Source organism: Malaclemys terrapin, chromosome 12 (assembly GCF_027887155.1).
Source record: "Malaclemys terrapin pileata isolate rMalTer1 chromosome 12, rMalTer1.hap1, whole genome shotgun sequence".
In the NCBI taxonomy this organism is placed as follows: domain Eukaryota; kingdom Metazoa; phylum Chordata; order Testudines; family Emydidae; genus Malaclemys; species Malaclemys terrapin.
The window spans coordinates 5,868,302-5,892,478 of NC_071516.1; the positions used below are offsets into that span (position 1 = coordinate 5,868,302).

At 44.7% G+C, this 24,177-nt stretch overlaps 1 protein-coding gene across 2 annotated transcripts in view; it reads left to right on the forward strand.

Annotated features, from left to right (window-relative positions):
- Positions 1-24,177, forward strand: part of MYT1 (myelin transcription factor 1) — a 110,465-nt gene that overhangs the window by 73,204 nt on the left and 13,084 nt on the right. The window contains exons 12-18 of one of the 2 annotated variants that reach the window (XM_054044951.1): positions 1,392-1,597; positions 3,064-3,333; positions 5,297-5,451; positions 7,202-7,300; positions 9,780-9,842; positions 10,003-10,071; positions 17,900-18,002. In XM_054044951.1, the coding sequence (XP_053900926.1) occupies positions 1,392-1,597; positions 3,064-3,333; positions 5,297-5,451; positions 7,202-7,300; positions 9,780-9,842; positions 10,003-10,071; positions 17,900-17,966 (929 nt within the window). In that variant the 3' untranslated portion in view covers positions 17,967-18,002. Of the gene's footprint in view, positions 1-1,391; positions 1,598-3,063; positions 3,334-5,296; positions 5,452-7,201; positions 7,301-9,779; positions 9,843-10,002; positions 10,072-17,899; positions 18,003-18,517; positions 18,602-24,177 lie in introns of those variants that run through there. The other variant, XM_054044952.1, reaches the window with a different exon arrangement.

Sequence of the window (24,177 nt, forward strand, 5' to 3'; positions counted from 1 at the left end):
TGAAATTAAAAAAAAAAAAAAAAAAGTAACGCACAAGAATAACCATTTGGGCAAGACTCCCATGGGTTAATCAGAGCAACAAGATTAATATGATTGCCAATCATAGCAGGCAAATCTGTTCCTTTCATTAAGGACTTACTTTAAAGAGCTCTTCATCCAGAGAGATGTGTGCACATAACTCCTATTAATGTCAACAGGCATTATGCACACTCACAATGAGGGGGGGAGCAGTCCTCGAAAAGATTAGCAGTTTATATTGTCTTATTTTTAGAGTTCATAATGGGAATAATAAAATCATTTTGCTTTGCTATGGCACCTTCATCTGAGCTTGTCAAGCTGCTTTGCGAACATAGGCCAAATCTTACAGGCCTTTCGCAGGCAAAACTCCCACTGAAATTAATGGGAGTTTTGGTTGGATAAGGGCAAAGGAAAAATTGACCAAGAACTTCAGGATCTGGCATGTAAATTTGGAAGTACAGAGCCCATCCTGCAGCTGGATCCATGTGAGAAAACCCCTCCGGCTACACGGAGACACGGAGTTTCAATGGGAGTCGAGGGTGCTCAGCGCCTGGCAGGGTCAGACTCCGTATATAGTAATGTACAGGGCAATGTAGTTCTAGACAGCATGAATATATTCTAGGAGATTTAGTTCAGCTACACCAGCTGTCAGAAGAGCCATATTTCACTGCTATCATCATCAGAAAGTCACATTTTATAGCTGTGACTGGCGTGGTTTTGCTGTTAAATGTGATTTTTAAAAAAAAAATACAATTATATATGTTTGTATAATTATATGATGTAAAAGTTTTGAGAAAGCAAAGGAGAAAAAAAAACAGGTGAAGATTCACTATTGTTTCCCCTTTGAAGCCCTCAGGATAGTAGAGGAGTATGGTTTTAATGAAGAGGGCTACAGTATTCTGGGGATTTGATGGTGCAGTCAGTTAATGCAGGTTTCAGAGTAGCAGCCGTGTTAGTCTGTATCTGCAAAAAGAACAGGAGGACTTGTGGCCCCTTAGAGACTAACACATTTATTAGAGCATAAGCTTTCGTGGGCTACAGCCCACTTCTTCGGCATCCGGCATCCGAAGAAGTGGGCCGTAGTCCACGAAAGCTGATGCTCTAATAAATGTGTTAGTCTCTAAGGGGCCACAAGTCCTCCTGTTCTTCTTTCAGTTAATGCAGGAACCTTTCACCTTAGCACACCTGAGCTTGAGTCCCCAGCTGTTAGCACCTTCAGTTCCAGGAGCACTACATTTGCTGACAGGTTTATAAGAAGTAAAGGGTTGCCATAGCAATATCCATATATACTGAAATCAGTGGCATGGAGTTGATTTGCCTATAACACTCATGTGTACGTTATATATCAGCCCTGTATTGTTCCCTTTTTGCAGCTAAACCTTTTCCAAAGGCCTCTTCCCCCAGCCACAGCCCTTCCAGCAGTTATGTGAAGAGCACTTCATCTTCCTCTACAGGCTTCGACTACTCTCACGATGCCGAGGCCGCACATATGGCTGCCACCGCCATTTTAAATCTCTCCACCCGCTGCTGGGAAATGCCAGAAAATCTCAGTACCAAGCAGCAGGATCTTCCCAGCAAGGTGAGCTTGACTGCAAGGAAATGCAGGGGGCTGAGGGAAAAATCCACAACAGCAAAGACAATGTAAACGGGACACTGTTCAAAAAAGATCTTCAGGTAATTAACTTCAATGTACTTAAAACCAGAGCTGGTTGAAAATCAGAATTTCTGGCCTGAGGGAAATGTTGATATTTTGACATCAGTTTTCATCCCGAATCAGGACAAAATGCCAAAACTTTACACAGAATAAAAGGCTCTGAAAAGTTTTGATTTCCAAAATGGCAGAGGGGAGACTCTGATGCATGGTGGGAGATGTAGTTCTAGTCAGGAAGCCCAGCCAATAGGGGAGAACAGGAACAGGAGGCATCTTAACTACAGCTCCCATGAAGCACCGCATCATAAGAACATAAGAATGGCCCTACTGGGTCAGACCAAAGGTCCATCTAGCCCAGTATCCTGTCTTCCGACAGTGGCCAGTGCCAGGTGCCCCAGAGGGAATGAACAGAACAGGGAATCCTCAAGTGATCCATCCCCTGTCGCCCATTCCCAGCTTCTGGCAAACAGAGGCTAGGGACACCATCCCTGCCCATCCTGGCTAATAGCCATCGATGGACGTATCCTCCATTAATTTATCTAGTTCTTTTTTTTAACCCTGTTATGGTCTTGGCCTTCAAGTGAATGCTGGTTATTATCAAATTGACCCTCAATTAAATGTTTCATTTCGATTTTTCCCATGGTGGTTTTTTTTTTTCCGTTATTTTTTTTGTTTTTTTGCAAAATGGAAAATGTCAAATTTGAGGAAACCAAACTTTCTGTGGAAAAAACATTTAGAGAGAAAATTCCTGACCCGCCCTACTTGAAGCCTAGATGGGACTGGTACTATTGGAGCTTGACTTCACAAGCCCCTGGTATGGCAGGGAGTGGAGCACTTCCTTAGTAGTAATGCATGCTTGTACTTCAAGCAACAGAAGGCGCTTAGCACCATCAAAAGGCACTGAGCACCTTGCAGAATGAGGCCTAACCTGAAAAATTGGGAGTAACACGCTGGCACGCTAAAATAATGAATGCCTGTGCTAGCTCCATTGCCACTTTTGCTGTACACTGTACATCTTTTGCCTATTCAGCATGTCCTGTTTTGAAGAAAAAGTCCTTGATTGTTCATTTGGAAAATAGGTCAGTATCCACAACAGTGTCTGTAGAACATGGTATGGAGACGTGACTATACAAAGTCCCTGTCCAAGACAAGCATCCCTTCCAAACAGATGTTGCATTCACTGCTGGGACATATTCACATGGGACATTTCTGAGAGGAAATCCCATTCTGCTCCATTCCATCCCATTGACTGTCAGAGCTTGAAGAAAGCGGGTGGCATGCTGGTGCCCACTATTCCATATTGCTTTAGGCCCCTGACTGCCCTGTAAAGCAAAAGACACACTCCGAAAACTGATTGCAGTGGCTCATTTAGAATCTTGTCCCCAATCTTTCAGTCTATGGACATTGAGGTGGATGAAAACGGGACGCTGGACTTAAGCATGAACAAGCATCGCAAACGAGAGAGCACCTTCCCCAGCAGCAGCAGCTGCAGCAGCAGTCCCAGTGTGAAGTCCCCAGATGTGTCCCAACGCCAAAATAGCACGAGTGCCACTAGCAGCACCATGACCTCACCCCAGTCCAGCCAGACCTCCCGTCAGGATGAATGGGATGGCCCCATTGATTACACCAAACCAAATCGTCAGCGGGAAGAGGAGCCAGAAGAGGTGAGCAGTGATGGGACCTTGCAGTTAGGTCCCTTTTCCACTGAGATGCAGAGAGTGATCTGTAGCAATAAGTTTCCACTCTAGAGACCAGTGACTCTTGGCTTCCTGGGGCACTTTACACCCATTGACTTCAATGGGGGAAGAGTTAGGCCAGTGCTGAGTACTTTGGAAAATCCCACCCATACTGTGTTTAGTTTTACGGTCTGTCTGTCTGTCTGTCTGTCTGTCTGTCTCTCTCTCTCTCTCTCTCTCTCCCTGCCTCCCTATCCTTTTTCAGCCTCTCTGTGTTCACTTTTCACTCTGCCCACTCCATTCTCCAGTTCTCATTTTGTTTTTGTTAGTTGTTTTCTTCCTCTTTCTTGCTCCTTTTCTCATCATCTCTCCCAAGTAGAATGCAGACATGATAAGGTTGAAGTTGCATGCAAATTTTAAACCCTCTGGCCCAGATCCCTGGGTCCAAGCAGACTGCACCCAGCACAGGATACAGGGTGAAAGGGGAAACAGCTCTAAGCCACCTTTCTGCCACCCTAGTCCTGGGGCTGAATCAGCCACCCAGAATAATTTAGAGCAGGGGTCGGCAACCTTTGGCACACGGCTCGCCAGGGTAAGCACCCTGGCGGGCCGGGCCAGTTTGTTTACCTGCCGTGTCTGCAGGTTCGGCCGATCGCGGCTCCCACTGGCCGCGGTTCACCGCTCCAGGCCAATGGAGATGGCGGGAAGCGGTGCGGGCCAAGGGATGTGCTGGCCGCCACTTCCTGCCGCCCCCATTGGCCTGGGACGGAGAATCACGGCCAGTGGGAGCTGCAATCTGCCAAACCTGCAGACATGGCAGGTGCTTACCCCGGCGAGCCGTGTGCCAAAGGTTGCCGACTCCTGATTTAGAGCAACCTAACAGCTGCTCTAAATTATGCAGATTGGAGTGATCCCTTAGGGACTGGTTTCAGAGTAGCAGCCGTGTTAGTCTGTATCCGCAAAAAGAAGAACAGGAGTACTTGTGGCACCTTAGAGACTAACAAATTTATTAGAGCATAAGTTTTCGTGGACTACAGCCCACTTCTTCGGATGCATCCGAAGAAGTGGGCTGTAGTCCACGAAAGCTTATGCTCTAATAAATTTGTTAGTCTCTAAGGTGCCACAAGTACTCCTGTTCTTCCCTTAGGGACTGTTCCCCCCAGCCAGGGATCACCCCAGTACAGCATGCTCAGACCATGCCCCCTCCTATCCCAGCCTGCTCAGGAAAGCCCCTCTGCAGTAGATGGCATAAAGCTGGCTATGCCCACTTTGCGTCCCCTAGGAATTCTTTAACATCACATTAGGGCCCTTCTCCTTCTCCTGTGTGTCACTGGAGTGGGGCGGAAAGGCTGGAGCTGGGGACCAAGATCTGACCCAAAATGTGCAAGTATCTGCAAGGTCAGGCAAAAATGAGTTTCCCCACTCCTGACTGAGAGGATTGCAGTGTGAATTAATGAGCCAAGCGGAGGGGAGAAATAATCAATTACTATAAACCCAGTGGCCTCATTCTGATCTCAGTGACATCAGGGTAAATCAGCAGCAACTCAAGTGAAATGACACTGGCGAACATCCAGTGGGAGCAAGACCTGCAGCAGGGACTGGACGTTTAGAATTCCCGACAGGAAGGATGATCCAGTGAGTAGGGTGCTTGCCTGCAACTTGGGACACCTAGGGTTAATTCCCTGCCGCACCAGAGACTTCCTGTGTGACCGTAGGCTAGCTGCTTAGCCTCTCTGTGCCTCAGTTTCCCATTTGTAAAAACGGGATAAAAGCACTTCCCTGCCTCCCAGAGCTGTTGGAAGGATAAATATACTAAAGATTGCGAGGCGCTCAGATGATGGGAGCTACAGAAAGGCCTACGATAGATAGATGGACTCTTTTGATCCCTCAGCCCTGCCATGTTCACAGGATGTAGATCAGTAAAGGTATTATTCCCGCTGGTTTCTTACAGTCAGAGCCCACAGCCCATTCTTTTGCCTCCTCGGAAGCAGATGAGCAGGAAGTGTCAGAGGAGAACTTTGAAGAACGGAAATACCCCGGGGAAGTTACCTTAACCAACTTCAAGCTTAAATTCCTTCCCAAGGACATCAAGAAGGAGCTACTCACGTAAGTCCTGCCTCTTTGACGGCAGAGCCAAAGTGAAATGTATAAAATGCTCAGGACAGCCGGGAAGGGTGGGGAGGTGGGACTCAGTTTTAAAAAAAAACCACACAACTAAAATGTTCAACATTGTTTCATACTGTGATGGTCTTATTTAATCCAAACACTTCAAACCAAAAGCTTCAAGAGACATCTCATCCTCTGACTACTTCTCATTATCAAGATGAAGTGTTATCCCAGATGGTCTTCCTGGAACTGTGTAATGATTAAAAGAACCTAGCTGAAAGTTCTGTAGTCCCAGGATTCATGAAAGTGTCTGTGAAAACGTAATTTCCGAGACCATTTTCCCTATATATTTCCCCTTAAAATTAATACTTGTACAGTGACCGAGGGAAAGAGTTTGCCCAGCACCCTGCCTCCTCAGGTATGAGATGCTAAACTATTCTTTGAAGTCAATGTGGCCAAGGGATCTTGGTACCTCCCAGCTGGAGCTCAGAACCCAGTGCATCATGCCCATAGTTGAAAAGGCAGGTAAGCAGGCAGTTTTGCACCCATCTCAGGTAGTGGAACAGTGTTTTCTGGCAACACAGAGCAGTGAGTACAGTTCCCTTGAAGAAAGCTATAAAGCCCTACAATGTATACGATTGAAACAATGCAACTGTATACTATTGCACTGTGTGCTACATTTGAGAGGGCCCTGAACCAAACCCCAGACCTGAATGCCCGTAGAAACTTGGATAGTTTGAATCCAGAACTTTTCAGCTGGATCCCTCTCCTTAGGAGAAGATGAAGAACCCTGGATCCGTATTGCTCATGTGAACAAAAGGGAGAATTCAGATCCTGATCCAAACATTGCAGCTTGGACCCAGCTCTACTCTAAAGGAATGCTGGAGTAAACTGTTCAGATGCAAGGTGTGGCAGGCTGATTCCCAAAGTAAAGTAAACTTGTCAATGGAGCTATTATTCCTAGGCTTATTTCCAGAGTAACTCTGACCTTTGTAAATATAAGGTAGGAAGGGCACAACAAGCCTTCATTTCGCTAACCTCTTTCAGTCTAGCTCATTATTTGGCTATGCAAGTGGGAGGTTTGAAGGGGAGTATTTGATGCTGGGAGGAAATGGGGGATATGTGGAAGTCCCAGGTGAGCAGAGGAAGAGGGGAAAGAATACTTCCTACATGAGCAAGACACATAACGAACCCCATAGGCAAAATTTTAAAGTTTTTTTTTTTTCCAGAAATGGTGTGAGCATCAATTTCTGGGGTGGGTAAGCCAAGTTCTCCCTGACCCCTGGCAGTATTCAAAGAGAGACTGTTTCATAGCAATGAACAACTCTGGAAAGGAATCTTCCTGGTGTTCTAGGCAGCTCCAAGCTTCCTTTCCATACCAGGGACACAAGTCCTCTTTGATCCTTCTGCCATGAACTACATGCACTGGATGCAGCCCATTCATGAGCAAACTCACTTGTCATGTAGATTTAAGTTTTCATGTCCATGTGCTCCCCCTGCGTCACCTCAAGATGCTGGTAGCAAGTGTCTGGGAAAGTGTTGCCCATTTCTGTCATGTTTATGGCCACTGTACCCATACAAGTTTCTAGTGCCACACAGCAATGTATATTGTTGGTTGAACATCTGTAAATTAATCGTAGTTCCTGTGATGATATTTTTTTTATTACTGTGAGGGGGACTTTAGGTTGATTTTCCTTTCTGTATCTTGGTGTGAGTAACCTTTGCATGTGCCCCTTGTCCCATAATGCAGAGGGAGTGGAGGCAGCAACAGCAGAGGGTATAAAACAAGTTGTTTTGTGGGGCATCAGAAACGGGAGTCCCAGGACCATCATCATGGACAAACTATGAGGTAGTTGTCCTGCCCTAGTACCAAGAATCTATCCAGTTCCTGTGCACTGTGTATTGATGTGGGTTGCTTCTTTCTGTGTTCAGAGTACAGCCATCTCCTTTCCCCCAACCCATTCTTGATATTTCTACCCTCCCCCACCCTCAAAGATGCCATGTTTTTCAACCCTCTGACCAGATCCTGTCATTATTGTTTTGTGCATCTACCGTGGTTGCTCCAGGCTGGTGCAAGACACTCCCTCCCCATAAGGGTTGGGGGCATTGTCTTTGCAGAACTCCCACAATCCCTTCAGCTTGGGCAGTTAGGGATAGGACCAGGCCCCAAATTTGGAACCGTGAATAATAGCGTCTAATGCTACCATTAAGTCATTGGGCTTGTTTCTATGTAGAGAGCTGTACCATGGCTGGGCAAGCTATGCTATGGAAGGGCAGGGAGGGAGGCCATATTACAGGAGGGCCGAGGCAGACACAATGCCTGTGGCCTGCTGTGGGAATTCACTGAGAAGCAGATCTTGCACCTCTCTTTTGGAGGTGTAGCTTGTGCTCCCCCAGCACTGGCCTGGAAGCTGGTGGGCTTTCCCAGCAGCCAGGGAAGGGAAGCAAACTCCACGCCCAAGTCCTTCAGAAGTCCCTTTCCTCAGGGTGCTTTTTATTGTTTACTACGATAGTCAGACAACAGAATAAAACAGCTCTGCTGAAATCACTGACCATAATACCCAAAGGCCTCAAGAGGTCACGATCTTCCCTTGTGATACCCCTGGACCCAGCTTCTTCTTCCTTATATACTCCACCCAGACATGTGACAGGCAGGGATCTCTCAACCCTTTCCAAGTTGCTGCTTTTACCTGGTCACATGGCCTCATTCCACTAGCCATGGCCATGTCCCAACCCATTTGGCATATTGACCACTGCTAGTGGCACTCTGGCTCTCCCAGCATTGGTCCTTACGGAGCACCAGGAATGGAGGAAGATGGCTCCCTAAAACCCCCAGCGTACCTTGCAAACCCATGCAGGGGGAGCCAAAATCCAGCCCAAAGTATTTAATTAGCGCTGATTCCCAGATATGGTCCTGAACCCAGGAATCCATATTTGAAGACTGTGTTTGGCTACTGTTATAGTAAGCCCCACCATAAGCAAATGTAGCTGTGCAATCACATGCAGCATTATGGATTTTATTTCCTGAATACCACAAACCACTACATGTGTCTCATTGCCTATAAGATTCATTGGGAAGCAGTGGGAAGGTAGAGAGATATAAAACAAAGCCAGGATAAACTATCTGTCTGCAGTATGGCCAACTCAAAGTGTTCAAGAATGATGAGTGAAGCCCCAGATACCATGAGATTTATTTTTTAAATTGAGATCTTTTAATTTGCCTTCAGGTGATGGAACATTTAGGATTCACATTTTCAAGCTTTTCTCTGCAGCCTTGAGTGCTAGAAACTGAAAGAAAGCAAGCTGTAATAACTAGACCATCACTTGTCAGGAATGGTCTAGTTCAGGGGTCGGCAACGTTTGGCACGCGGCTCGCCAGGATAAGCACCCTGGCGGGCCGGGCCAGTTTTATTTACCTGCTGACGTGGCAGGTTCGGCCGATCACGGCCCCCACTGGCCGCGGTTCGCCGTCCCGGGCCAATTGGGGCGGCGAGAAGCCGCGGCCAGCACATTGCTCGCCCGCGCCACTTCTCGCCACCCCCATTGGCCTGGGACGGCGAACCGCGGCCAGTGGGGGCCACGATTGGCCGAACCTGCCGGGTCAGCAGGTAAATAAAACTGGCCCGGCCCACCAGGGTGCTTACCCTAGCGAGCTGTGTGCCGAACGTTGCCGACCCCTGGTCTAGTTGTTTATCTTAGTCCTGCCTTGAGTGCAGGAGACTGGACTAGATGACCTATTGAGGTCCCTTCCAGTCCTACACTTTTATAATTCTATTAAAGCTGAGATTCGCAGATAATCACCTGATTCCAGCAGCTGGGGATTCTAACAAAATGTCACAAGACTGCGATAAAAACCATGAGAACTGGCAATACTGAGTCTGTAAAGCTGGTTTTCCATTTACAATGCCATTCAGACTGTTTTAGTTCCTCTTTTTAAAAGCACAAACAAAATGCCCCAAGCAAACAATCTTTTTACTCATTCTTCGTATTTTGCCACAAATTCCTTCAAAGAAGGAAAGGTCGTCGTGGCCTTTTGGGAACAAAGGGAAAGAGAGCAGGCCAAAAAGGAAGCAGTTGGTTTATTTGTACAGATTTCTACCGGCTGCTAACACTAATAAGTAAATATCAAGGACAATGCTAAGTTGTGCTAACAAAATCCAGAACACACACTGGTATTTCACCTACCCAAAGAGCCCTGGCCCACACACCAACCAAATTTCTTTTATTTTTCAACCAAGAAAGGTTTCTTCCCTGTTTTTACCCATGCATGAATCTTTCAATGAGTTTATTTCTTTTTGGCACTTACACTTTTTATTATTTTTGTTCAGTTGCCCTACCCCAGGCTGTGATGGCAGTGGACACATCACGGGAAACTATGCCTCTCACCGCAGGTTTGTTGACCTATTGTTTCAGGTTCTGACTCTTTAGACTACATATTTTTTTAATCGTGTGGATGGTTTGGTTCTGTTTCCTTCTCCCCTTCCTTCGCCCTTCCCCTCTTTTTCTTAATTTTTTTGGGCTTATCCAGATATTCCATCTCTTCTCTTTCAGCCTTTCTGGTTGTCCTCTTGCTGACAAGAGCCTCAGAAACCTCATGGCTGCCCACTCTGCTGACCTCAAGTATGTTTGCGCTAAACTCAAATCTCCTTTTTTTTCTCCCTTGTGCTATGCTCTTGCTTTCCACCTACCCCTCATCTTTAGAAAACCCAATCAAAATCTGCCTGCATGGATCCCCAGTGTGTGTGCCAAACATCTTCCCTTGGCTTGGGGAGGAGGGAGAAAGGTTGAGATGGGATCTTGGTCTATGACTTGGGCTCCTAGGCGCTGTGGTAATACAAATAATAAATTATAATAATATTAATAATAAGACAAGAGCATCAATGCTCAGAAAGTCTCATTGTGAAAGATGAAGTTCCATGAAGGTGGTCAGATGTATGATTTTAACCCCGGGGCAGATTTTTGTTGGCTGCAGTGGAAATGTGCTGTTTTCTTTTCACTTGGTGTCTCCTTCTGAGCTCCTGTAGCCTATGTAACACTATTATCTTTATCCTAAAACACTTTATATAGTGCCATAGCCGTCCTGTACAGAATTGCTGTTGGTAAAATACTTGTTACCCATCAGTATCAGAAGGAAGCTAGCTCTTTGCAAGCAACCTGATAACCTAATTACATGCAAAACGTTGGGTGTTGTTCACAGGGGCGGCTCTGTTTTTTGCTGCCCCAAGCACGGCAGTCAGGTGGCCTTCGGCGGCACGCCTGCGGGCAGTCCGCTGGTCACGCAGATTTGGCGGCGTTTCTGTGGGCGATCTGCTGGTCCCGTGCCTTCGGCGTACCCGCCGCCAAATTGCCGCCGAAGCCGCAGGACCGGCAGACCTCCCGCAGGCATGCCGCCGAAGGCTGCCTAACTCCCGCCCTCACGGCGACCGGCATGCCGCTCCCCACGGCTTGCCGCCCCAGGCACGCGCTTGCTGCGCTGGTGCCTGGAGCCACCCCTGGTTGTTCATTACCAAATGGGAGATAATTCCATACTTTCAATGGGAATTTGATTTGAGAGAGAGGGAGCAGAAGCACCATCATTCATAGGGCCAGATTCTCAGCTGCTGCAAATAGGTACAGTTCCAGCAAGGTCAATTAACTGGCCCAAAGCATTTCATTGGAGTTCAGATTTGCATATATGATCCTGAATCAAGGACTCCATATTTGAAATCTGCATGCAACTCTCCTGTACCCACGGTTTCACCCCTCCCAAATCCTTATTAACCTTCCTGGAGCTACACTGAGTTACCCAAGCTCAGGTTCTGGCTCAGAATTTTTAATAAGGGTCCTAAGGCTTATAGGAGAATTATGACAAAACCTGACAAACTTCTCTCCCCTAAGGAAAATTCAGGCCAAACCTCTAGATTGTTTTTTTCAAAGGTGTGGCAGGATACTTAATATCCCTCCAAAAAACCTGGAAAATAAAGCGTTGTGAATCATTATTCTATATATATTAGATGGAGCCAGTCTGTCCCGTTTGTTTTCTTGTTGGTTGATTTTTCACTTCGGATTCAGCAAAGCTTTGTGTGGATATTCTAATGATTATTATGAATTGAATTTGTATTACAGTAGCATACAGACGTCTCGGCTGAGAGTGGGGTCTGTTTGTGCTAGGCTCTGCACAGGCCCATAGCGAAAGGCTGTCTCTGCCCAGCAGAGCTTACCATCTAAATAGGCAAGACAGAGAGGATAGGAGGGGAAACAGAAGAATGGGCAAATTACTTAAATTTTCAAAGGTCACATAGACGGTGAGCGGCAGAGCGGAGAATCAAACCCAGATCTCCTATCTATACACTACCTCCCAATAGATAATTCAGTCGGGCTGATGGAAATTTTTGCGTTGAAACTGTTTTTCTATGGAAAATTGTGTTTTCAACTAACTGAAATTTTCAAGAACCTATTTTCCAACCAAATTTGCAATTCAGCCTTAGACATGTCCTAGGATAAGTTGTGAGCCTCCCTTGGATGAAACAGAAGTCTAATTTATATAATTATTGGAAAGCTCCTTACTCCTGCTGAGGCATAACCTACTTCTCTCTCTCTCCCCATCCTAATGCATGTTGTGCCTTCTTTACCATCCGGTCAGCTATGTATTCACGCTTACCTGTTTAAATACCTCTAAGGGTTCTAGTTAAGAAATATTGAGAGGCTTAACAGATACTCAGGTGTGTCTTTGGGTGAATGTATTATTGACTCAGAATTATCAGGCTCTTCACAATCACTTTTTCTCTCACTTCTGATCCTACAGTATCGCATTTCCAAACATGGCTACCCAACATGTGGCTGCACAAACAACAACAACAAAACTGAGTTTATGTGAGCATGTGCAACAAATGTGCCATCTGAGCAAATGTCAATTGGTCAATTGCATCTAAGCAGCCATTGTATCCACAAATACTATAACCACTTGAAAATACAGTTTTATAGGTGGTCCTTGAGGCTTACGTGTTAAAAATGTGGCCCCATGTCATGTTAAAAAATAAAAGTTTTATTACAACACGAGGGATTCTTCCATAGTCAGACTGGTGTAATTCCTTTCTCTTTGCATTTTTCCTCATGTCTGTACAGCTTTTGGGGCCTCTTCCAGAAGTGCCAAGTTAAAAATAGGGACATGGCTTTTAACTGCACTGAAATACTTTGGGCCAGGAATGCTTAATGGAGGGACAGGAGGGGAAAATGGTAAATATTTTATTCAAAAACCTAGAGACTGTCCTACCTAATTAGGGATGTTAGGTATGCAACAGCTATAGCTGCTTTACTAGTATGGGATTAAAACCTATTCCACCCCCTTAACAACAACACCCCCCTCCCCGCCGCCATATCCTAATACTACCCTTTATAGCAATACCACCTTGGAATCCTGCATCTGAAATGTGTTTCCTCATGGAATTGGGTTTTTTTCCATCACAAGGTAGGAATGGGTAAAAGTAGTTTGGATAAAATAAGAACTGAGCTGAAACATCAAACTAAATCAAATTCAAACCTTTTCTGAGATTTGAAAAGGTGGTGTTTGTGGTGTTTTTTCATTTTGTTTTGTTTACATATGTTTTTCTGTCTTATAAAATGGAGGGGGAAATGACTATCTACCTCACAGAAGTATTGGGAGGTTGAATTAGTTAATGTTAATACCCTGTTCTGTAGGTGGAAAGCACAGTATCTATATGGTCAGTGCTAAGTACAATACAGATAATATTTTTTAAGATATCTTTATTTAAGCAATATTCCTCTGTGCTTTATATAGTAGCCCAAAGAATGACCACTGGATTATTTCACCACCGCTACGAAACATTCCATTTTATTAGGAACATTGACCATATTCGCTGTGGATCAGCAAAAAGGCATTGGCTGCAGGTGTATCTGAAACTGTAATTTATTCAGAAAATTTGTTGGTCAATGGATACCCCGAATTGACATTTTTCACCTGAACACAATAATGGTCTGGTGCTAACACCAACCTGTGCTACACACCAGAGAAATCCTGGCTAGCACTAAATCTCCAAACCTAATACAGTATTATTATTTGTCTGTGCTTCCGTGCTGGTTTAGCACATTTGTAAAAGGAGGAAATAGATTCCAAAGATATTACTGATATTATAGTGTCACCTTTTTCACAATTCTAGATAAGGCTATGTCAGCACCATTATAAATTCTATTTCAGGGGTTAATCTCTCAGATATAAAAAATTCGCTGCAGGCCAAAACATCCAATACAAGGTATCTGTCAGGGATGATTTCTTTGAAGATAATTAAAAATAAAAACCAGATAATTCTCTTCACCTCTTTAAAGGCACCGAGAGGCAAGAAGGAATTAGACGTCAGTGATACATATCTAAAACAATCCTAGAACTACAGAGAAATAGCTCTACTTTCAGATTTTAAAATGCAAAATCCTGGTGCCCTGTAGTCTCCCGGGCCTGTAGTTTGAAAGTTTTAGACATTCCAATCCCAAATCACAGCTGGTTGAAAAAGGTGAAATTTTCTGACAAAACAGGGATACAATTTTCACACAAAGTTTTTTTTTATTTTATTTTCCAACCAGCTCTAGTCCAAATGCTTAGGCAGCTTTCAAAATCTCAGCTTTAGTTGGTCTGGACACCTATAGAAAAGGTATGAAAAAAAGGCATTTATCTTAGGATTGTGCAGCTTTAATCATGGCAGTTTCCACGCTGACACTCAAATGTATTGCCAATAAGCCAGAGATGTACATCGCGGTAGTAGGCAAAAATGAAATTGTTGACTGTGTGGGACTGTGTGGGATGTTGACTATGTAGTTGTGTTCATAATAGATTGGGCTCAGGGGCCACATTCACGTTACACATTTGAGCATTATGTTATGGGGACATTTTGAAGATATTTAAATAGCTGGGCATTTAAGGATGAATTCTACTCCCAGTGAAGCCAGTGGCAAAACTCCCATGGGGTTCAGTCACACAGGATCAGGCCCATATGCCTTAAAAGGAAGGGACTAAGAAAATGTCCAACAAGTGTAGCAAGATTCACTCAGCACGAGTAAATGATAAGATGAAGGGTTCACAGTCTAAGGGTTTGTCTACCCTGGGGATGTGACCCAACCACAGCCACCTATAATTAATGGAGATAGCCCATCTCCTAGAACTGGAAGGGACCTTGAAAGGTCATTGAGTCCAGCCCCCTGCCTTCAGTAGCAGGACCAAGTACTGATTTTGCCCCAGATCCCCAAGTGGCCCCCTCAAGGATTGAACTCACAATGCTGGGTTTAGCAGGCTAGTGTGCAAACCACTGAGCTATCCCTCCCCCTCCACCTGCACCTGCACCTGGGTAACCTGAGCTGGTGCATCCCTAGTATAGACAGGCAAAGCCACTATAAGCAGTAGTTTGTAGTGGTGCAACCTACCCTGGCAGCTAGGCAGGGAGAGCTGCATTGGTGTAAATTCTGGCTTATAGCACTCTGCCTGTCTACACTAGGAGTAGGGCTACACCTGTAATTAGCCACCAATGACTGTGTTCTCTAGTGTAGACAAGCCTAAGTGTAGGAGATTGGATCTTCAGGGAGGAGTTCTCTCTCACTCTCTCTCTGGTATTCAAACTCCCATTGGAAATGAACGGCAAACCTCCAATTCATTTCACGTCTCCCCAGTGAGTTCTCATTCAGATACTGAAACTTGACTCAAAACTTTTGTTAGCTAATTTGCAGGCTGGCATGCAGGTAAATCACTTCCTCTGCTAAAGCTACTCGCATCTTTTGTGTGTCCCCATGACAACTTTTATTTCTGCCGCATTACCTACAACATTCGCAACAGGGCGTTTTGCTCATCACAGTTCATATTCCAACACTTTTTTCACTGCTTCCATGGCCCTAATTACTCACTGTTTGACTTGCTCAATTATCTCTTGCTTGGTAACAGTTTAAGCCAAAGCCAGCTTTCATGCCAGTTTAAATGATCATAGAAAGGTTGGGAAATGAGCTGCATTGACGTGCTCTTCTTTTTTTCCTTTCATGCTTTAATTTCATTTATGTTTTTGAATGTTGGATGCTGCACCTTCAGATGAAGAACAGCTGGCAAAAGTGGAGCAGAAATGTACTGCCAATCATTTCTTTATAGCTGGTATAGGAAGGATTTTCAGTATTGCAATGTTAAAAAAAAATCATAAAAAACTCATGATGCCCCATGTGAAGTGACTCAGGCTACAGCTTAGGTCACTATAACTAATGTCGCTCAGGGGTGTGAATAAGCCACCCCACCCCACCCCACCCCGAGCAACATAAGTTACACCATTCTAAGCACCAGTGTGGACAGCGCTGTGTTCCACCAGCATACCCCCAACGAGCAGCAGTAGCTGGATTAATTAAGTCGACTGGAGAGCTTTCTCCTGTCGGCTTACAGCAGGGGTCTCAAACTCAAATAATGATGAGGGCCACATGAGAACTAGTACACTGGCCCGAGGGCCGCATTACTGACACCTCCCCCCGTGCCGCCCTCGGCCCCGCCCCCACTCTACCCCTTCCATGAGGCCCCGCCCATTCCCTGCCCCCATTCCAACCCCTTCCCCAACTCTGCCCCCTCCCTGCCCCCAGGGGGTACAAGAGGGTTGTGGCAGGGGCTCAGGGCAGGGAGTTGGGGTCTGGGATGCAGGAGGGGTGACGGGTGCGGCAGGGGGTCAGGGTGCAGGAGGGGGCTCAGGGCAGTGGGGGGAGCAGGGGGTTCAAGGCAGGGAGTCAGAGTGCAAGGTGCGGCATGGGGCTCAGGGCAGGCAGGCAGGGAGCCTGCCCTGCCCCCGCCGCGCATCAGGCCCGAGCCGCTCTAGGTAAATCTGGGGCAGGGAGAGGCTGCGAGGAGCTTGCGGGCCGCAGAAAATAACCCCGCGGGCCGCATGCGGCCCCCGGGCCGCGTGTTTGAGACCCCTAGCTTACAGCATCTGCACTGGCAGTGCTACAGCGGTCTTAGTGCCAGCTCTTACTGAGAACGGTTCCACAGACGAAAGCAACTAGGACCCTGATTGGTAGTATTATCAGAAAGGAAAAGGACTGAATGAGCATGGAGACTGAACTAGTCTTTCACCTCTAGATAAGGTACTGTCAGACTAGCGATAAGGCACAGTCACAATCAAATGGTCTTGTGGTTAATTTGCGGGCAGGGGATTTAGAGATCTGGGTCCCTGGCTCTTCCACAGAGTAACCATGAGCAAATCGCTTGACTTCTCTGTGCCTCGGTTCCCCATTTGTAGAATGGGGATAATAATATTTCCCTGCCTCGTGGTGGCACTGTGAAGCTAAATTCACTGGCATTTGTGAAGTGCTCAGTTACCATGGTGATGAGTGCATACAAATGATAATACATACATAAAAATGACAATTAGATTACAACAGGGGGGACTTGCACTCTTGCAGCCCTCACTTTACCTGTTCTGTGTGTAAACTTCAGTCTCCAGAGTTGTCTGTCCTGAGCTGAGACCTACTCATCAGCCTCCTCCTGGCACTGGCCAAGATGGTCATCTACCAATCCACAAGAAGGGAACTTGGCAGGGAGATTTTCTGTGACTATGGGGCCTTCTTCCATTCCCTCATCTTTTCGTGTCCTCTGGGTGGCATCCACTGGCTCCTTGGACTCCTTCACCGAGCAGTGGGCACTGTTTGGGGGTCTCTGCTTAGAGTCCCCATCCAATACCCTTGTTTTGAACCCTGTATCATTTGTTGTCCCATGGAATCAGTTGTTTTCTGGGCTGAAGGAGCGGGCCTTCTGTCCTTGTGTATTTAGGGCCACCCTCCATAAATTCATATAGGCCTGAGCCGAGATCTTCTCATCAGCCTCACCATCCATCAATCCAGGAGGAGGGAAGCTCAATGGGGAGGTTCTGTGTGGCTATGCGACTTTTTTCTAGTCCCTTGTACATGCACAGACCTGGGTAGAGTTACTCTGGGTGGTATCCCCTGACTCCTCAGGTTCTTTCTTGGAGCAGTGGGCATTGTCCAAGGTTCTCTGCTCACCTTCTGATTTCCCTTATTTTCACCCTATGACCTGCATCCCAGCCCTGTTCATTTTTGTGTGTGTGTGTGTGAGTGTTTGTCTTCCTGCCGCTCACTCAGTTGATACCTGGATTCTGTTCCCACACCTAAAGAAACAGGCCTTCTGCTGTTTTGGGCTCCACCCACCAATCCCCATCGTCAAATGGGCCTGAGCCTTTCACTTCATTTTTGTTTAAATTGTACAACGCTATCTACCAGTTTTCAAATGGTTTCCATTTGGATTTGCGGTGTGAACTACGTGGGTTGTGTATTATTACGAACTATTTTGGAGGGGCTAGAGGAAAGGAAAAAGAGAGATGCATCCAGTTGGATGCTCTCCAGCGCTTCCTTCAAAAAGTGGGCTATCCTAATGTTTCCTTCAATCAATCTGCCAAGCCCTTGCTAATCATTGTTTCCCATTGTTCCTCAGGTGCCCAACTCCTGGCTGTGATGGTTCTGGTCACATAACAGGAAATTATGCATCACATAGGAGGTAAGAGCTTCACTGAAATTAGTTTGTTCCATGGCCTCTTTTTATTTTTTTCCTCTGCAGTGGGCAGAGTTGTAAAGTTCTGAATAAAACATTAATGTTACTGACAACTGAAGCCTATTTTCGTCTCTTTAATCTGACTTTTTTTTTTTTTTGATGTTTCCAGCATTTGATTAGAAGCTCTCTTCAGCAGATAAAAGACAAAGGGTCAGATTTTAGCTGATGCAATGTTCCTGTTGATAATGCTGCCTATTTATGACTTCTATTATGACTTTAGAACATTAATAGAAGAGATCTAAGCCTTCTGTTTCAACAATTCCATTAAACATTGCAGTCTGTTAGCAGATATCGCCTTATCTAGACACCATTAATTACTATCCATCTCCCTCAAAATGTGCTATTTTTTTTCCTCCTCACTTCTCCTCATGATGTGAGACTCCGAAATGAACGAGATCAAAACACTACAGTAAATTCAAGGGAAAGATGAGTGAGGCAGGGGAATATTAGAAGCGGTAATTCTGCCAATGAGACGGGCCTTTCTTCTCTTTTTAAACATAGTCTGTCAGGCTGCCCCCGTGCCAAGAAAAGTGGCATCAAGATAACCCCCACGAAAGATGACAAAGAAGACCCGGAGCTGATGAAGTAAGTCCCGAGGAAGTTCCTGAGTAGATCCTTTCAGGATTTGGAAACTGATCAATTTCAATAACTTATGCAGCATTACATAGATTTACACACATGTGTAACTTTACACCATCCATTGATGTCAATGTGAATTCTCGCTGTGCCTAATGTTAAGCATATGCGTAAGTCTTTGCAGGCTCAGGACCTTAATTTGAAGTGGTGATTGGGGAGGGAGGTAGATATTGTAAAATATTTTCCATTTTTTCCTGTTTAGTCTTCCCCACAATTCAAAATACTTTTGAAATTTGAAGAATTTTGACTAATCCTAGAGCTGGCAACAAAAAAAAAAAAAAGGGGGGGGGGAGGGAGAATTTGTGGTCAATTTTTCTCACTTATTTTCCAAATTTGAAATGTAGAAAATTTTTCACCAGCTCAATTTATTCATTTCCTGTCACCTTTTCTCTTAATACTTCATAAAGAAATTGCTGTTCTTATAACTGACCAGAGTTTCTGTCTAAGTTTTCTAGGCTTCCGTCCTGGCAAAGAGCAGTCCACGGGCGATGCTGAGTTCCCTCAACTCCCATTAATGCCAGTGGGAATTGAGAGCATGCAGCACCTCACAGGATTGGGCCCATGACAACACTGAACAGGACTTAATTAGTTTGTCTATTTCATGTTGTTAATGTATGCTCAAAGAAGCGCTCCGCCCTTGCCCCCCCCCCCAGCCCCCGCACTTACAATAGGCCCTAGAGCAGTGGTTCTCAGCCTATTTACCATTGTGGGCTACATATGCAGCTCTCTGTGTTATGTGGGCTGCATCCGCACAATATATATACTACCTGTATGGACCTGAGGATGTCACGTGGGCTGCAGCTGTGTGCTGATTGGGCCGCAAGTGGCCTGCGGGCTGCAAATTGAGAACCACTGCCCTAGAGTCTCTGGCTGAAATTTTCAAAGCATGTAGGGGACTGAGGAATGGAGATTCTAAATCCCTTAGGCCACTTTGGAAAATCTCATTGACTGTGAAGTACCTTGTACTAGTTTATAATAAATGTGTGACACACAGGAGTAGTGGTAAGTAACTGAAATTTATTTTCTAGTCTCTGTCACCTAACATGTGTTACAGAAGGTTAGACCACTGACACGTGACAAGAGTCAGATACCTTAACAGACAAATCTTACACCTTTGTACCAGAATGACTACAAAAAACAGCTGTTTCAGAATCCCGCAACCCTTTTGCGGGAACCAGGAAGTGTAGAGGCAAGTGAAAATAATAATGAGCAAAAACATTTCAAACCTCCAAACAGGTTTTTGGAAAATTCTGTGTTGCCAACTCTCTTGATTTTTATCACTGTGCTCATGACATTTGGAGGGTGTTTTCTTATGACTCAAATCCTGGATTTATTTGATTATGAGACAATCTCGGTTTTCAGTTTTTTAGAAGTAAGTTACTAGCCATTGTGGTTGCAGAAAAGTTAGAAAACATAATCCACGTGTACATAAGGTCTCAAAAACTGGAAGGCAAACTAAAAGCACCCCATTTTTTTTTTCATTTAAAAAAATCTCATTATTTTTAAGACAATCTCATGGTTTGGAGGGGCCTGACTCATGATTTTTGAATATATAGGGTTGGTAATACCGTATTTTAGCCAAAATGATTTGTTCAACTCTAAGTGGAAGCACCCAAAATGGGCATATTTTCTGTTGGCCTGAGTTCTGGCTTGTGTTTTTGTGGGTGTAAAGTTTGTCCTTGCAGCATGTATTGCAGGTGAGTAAATCTGAGTATTTGTGCCTCTATATTTCCAATTTCTGCCCTCAATCAGGTTGATAAATTAGCAATTTGTGCTCCCTTTTCAGCTGCAGGTGCAAACATGTGGATGTGTAATGTACCTAAAGTGCTGTGCAACGTTCTGTCATGAACAGGGAAAATGACATATTGCTGCTCACCAATGGGTGTCCACAGTAAATAGAGATACAAAAACTGATAGAAAGGATGTTTAAAAACTAGATGATATTTGAGCTATCTGCTCTGTTTTTAGTCTTCAATCCACAGGAAGAGAAGTATTTGGTTAAATGAGCTGTGTGATAATTAGCAGGAGTTTATTAAAAATTAAGCAATCTATTCTAAAATCTTCAGAAAAATCCTTTTTTGACATAAATGTTCTAAATTGCTAAGGGGGAAAAAATCGATAATCTGATTCCATTAACCAGTGGCACAGAGAGGGGAGTGAAAATCGAAAGACAGCACTGGCAAAGTGCTGACTGGCTCAATTTTGGCCCTGTAAGCACAACTGGCAATCAGCTACGCCGTGTGTGCCATTTTGTTTAAATGTTTACTTCGCTGAGTTTGTCCCCTGAGATCTAAAATAGGGCTGATGCTGCATGAGTGAAGACACAGGAAATTCAAATGAAGGCAGAAGTGTGGGCAAAATATGCACAGGAAGCACAGTATAAGGGATCCATGGGAAGTTCCAATCTATGCATATGAAACTTGCATACACCCACCAATATATATACAGAATAGATCACACATCAGTAAAAAGGAGAAAGAGGTCCTTGGTTGGACCATTGCATCATTTTGCAGTTGTTGTGCATGTGTGCACACACTCTCACATGCAAAAACATACATACACACTTTATGATGGCAGCTGAAATAACTTATATAGTCGAGCTGCTTGGAAACCAGAATTTTGACATTTTGGGTAATTTTGACAGTTTGGGGAAAAAATGATCCAAATTCTGAACAAAAAGCTGAAATTTTAACATATCCCACAAAATGAAAATTCCAAAGAAATTCCGTTCAGGACCATTGAAACATTTTGTTTTGATATGTTTGAATCATTCTGTTTAGAGAGAGTCAAAACTTTTCATAAGTCAAAAACGGGTCATTTCAATAATGTTGAAACTTTTTGTTCAGATTTTATCATGTTGGTTCATTTCGCTTAGGCCTGGTCTACACTAACCCCCCAATTCGAACTAAGGTACGCAACTTCAGCTATGTGAATAACGTAGCTGAAGTCGACGTACCTTAGTTCGAACTTACCGCGGTCCAGACGCGGCAGGTAGGCTCCCCCGTCGACTCCGCGTACTCCTCGCGCCGAGCAGGATTACCGGAGTCAACGGGGAGCACTTCTGGGTTCGATTTATCGCGTCCAGACAAGACACGATAAATCGAACCCAGAAGTTCGATTGCCTACCGCCGAACCAGCGCGTAAGTATAGACAAGCCCTTAGACTTTTATTTTATAAGAAAATATTCAGAATAATATGTTCTGTCTTTTTATAAAACATACTATATACCATATTAAAATTAATATTTTAATATACTATAAAAGACTAAACAAATCAAAATGATAAAGTTGGAACAAAATGTTATGCCACTCCTGAGAAGAACTATTATGATGTTAACAACACGAGATGGTTGAAATGATTCAGTTTGGCTTTTCTCCTTCACAAGTTTTATTGAAATGGAAATGTTTCAGTTTTGGCAAAGCTGCACTTTTTGATGGAAAGTTCTTCCATAAACATTTTTCGACCAGGTCTCTCATCTAGCACTTTACAGGTTAGATCCTCAGCTGTAAGTGAGAATTGCTCAGTGCAGCCGTGGGGGGAAAAGGGGCTTTGTGCTATCCAAAATCATGGGGCCAGCAGTCTGATTTATTCCAGCTGTCAGTGGCCCCCAGGGGTCATTTCAGCAGCAGCTAAGTGAGGCAAAAGGGCACCGTGGTCACACTCCGTGCGTTGCACCAGTTCCCAGTGGAGGGGTGTGGCGTAGGAGTTGTTATGCTGGCTTTACGTTGCCTGCATATTCCCCCCATGCAGGGGGAGCCACAGGGAACCAGATCTGCCAGCTTTAAGGTGCATTGCAGTGCTGGAAACGGCACAAAGTAGCCCCACCTGGCCCAAGGATCTGGCCCTTTATAGTCAAAGTGCTTTACCAAGTTTTTCTAATGACCATCCCAAAAGCCCTGTGGCATAGGAGAGTAAGAATTTGACCCCACTTTTACAGAAAGGGAAACTGAGGCAGGGGAGTTAAGGGACTTAAGTGAAAGAACTGGGATTTTCTGACTCCCAGCCGTACATGCTGGATAAAACATTGCACCCAAATGGGGAAAGGGGGAAGATTCAGGATCCTCCTCCCTAGACTGGCATAACCCTTCAGCCCACAATCTGAGCGGCTCATCTGCATTTGCAAATATGCCCTCCTGTGTAAGGGTAGCACATTTAAGCACTGCCCTAGGAGCACCCCAGGACTTCTCCCTCCCCTCCCCCCCATTGCTCCAGGGGGAGAATAGTTCAGATCACTGTACCACACCTCCTCTGCTAGCAGCATGTTGTTGGAGGACAGAGCTAAGCACCACCCACTCCATGCCCCTCCCCTACTTGGCCAGGGGAGTATCAGGCTTGCAGACCCAGGGCCCAGGAAGGCCATGCCGGGCTGTAAAGGGAAGCGAGAGCCCTCATTATGCCACTGTATGGGCTTCAATATCTGTCCATCCCTCAGTTCTTAACACGTGGAAGTGGCAATCAGAATAAAGGGAGCCCATCGGAGATGACTTGGGGGCAAAACAGCAATAAGAGGAAATGATCCCTTAGTTGCTGAGTTACCCTAGTCCTTGGGAAGTTAGCATTTTGTCTTCTATAACAAGGTACGCTCTGGTGAAGGTCCCAGCAGGTTTGCATTAAAGAGGCTTAACTGTAATTCCATTACTCCATCTGTGTACCAAAAGGCACTTGGAACTGATCCGAGTTTTGCACATTGCCACTGAGGAGAAAGTAATTTAGTCCCTGTTGTTTTGTTGCTCATCCTTCAAGTAATTTACTACAGATGTGATTGAACAGATCACCTCAACCTTCAGCCTACCCCGGCATTAAAAAACAACAACAGAGAATGGCTGTCTAATTGGTCAGCCATTACTAACACTTCAGTTAAATAAAAAAAATTAAAGTCCAAGCCAGCTGTTTTGCACAATAAGGCTCTGGTTTATTTTTTACAATAAAAGTGTAATGAAAGTTAAATTAACAGTGTAAAATATGTAACGGTTGGGCCATAGAGGCTGCATTCTAAATGCTGAGGGGGGTTTCTTTCTTTCTTTCTTCTCTCCGCCCCCACCCCTTTTACTCCTGGGGATTCAGTAATTTGCTTGTGATCATATAAAAGCAACGCTGTTATGAATTTAGCAAGGCTCCTGCTGGCAGGGATATTATAAGTGAATTGTGCTGCATTTGCAGATGATTAAAATTGAGATCAGCGTTTTTCAAATTATCTTGGAAAAAAATGGGTGTATAGCTCCCTCCTCTGCTGTCAATTTCTTTTTATACAATATAAAAATAATAAGGGTAATCATTTCATTGGTGAAACGTAGGTTGTGATTTCCAGGAACAGCTCAGTGAATATTTTGATAGGAATGCTTGAAATCCCTAATTACTTTCCCAAAGAGGATGAGGGGGTTAGCTCTGCCATTTCATACCTACTTTTTTTTTAATATATGGCATTCTCCCTTGAGTAATAAACTTTTAACTGTATTTATAATTGACTAGCATCTTTAAACAAATGCAAACCACAGCAGAAACCTTAGCAGATGCACCAGGTTTCA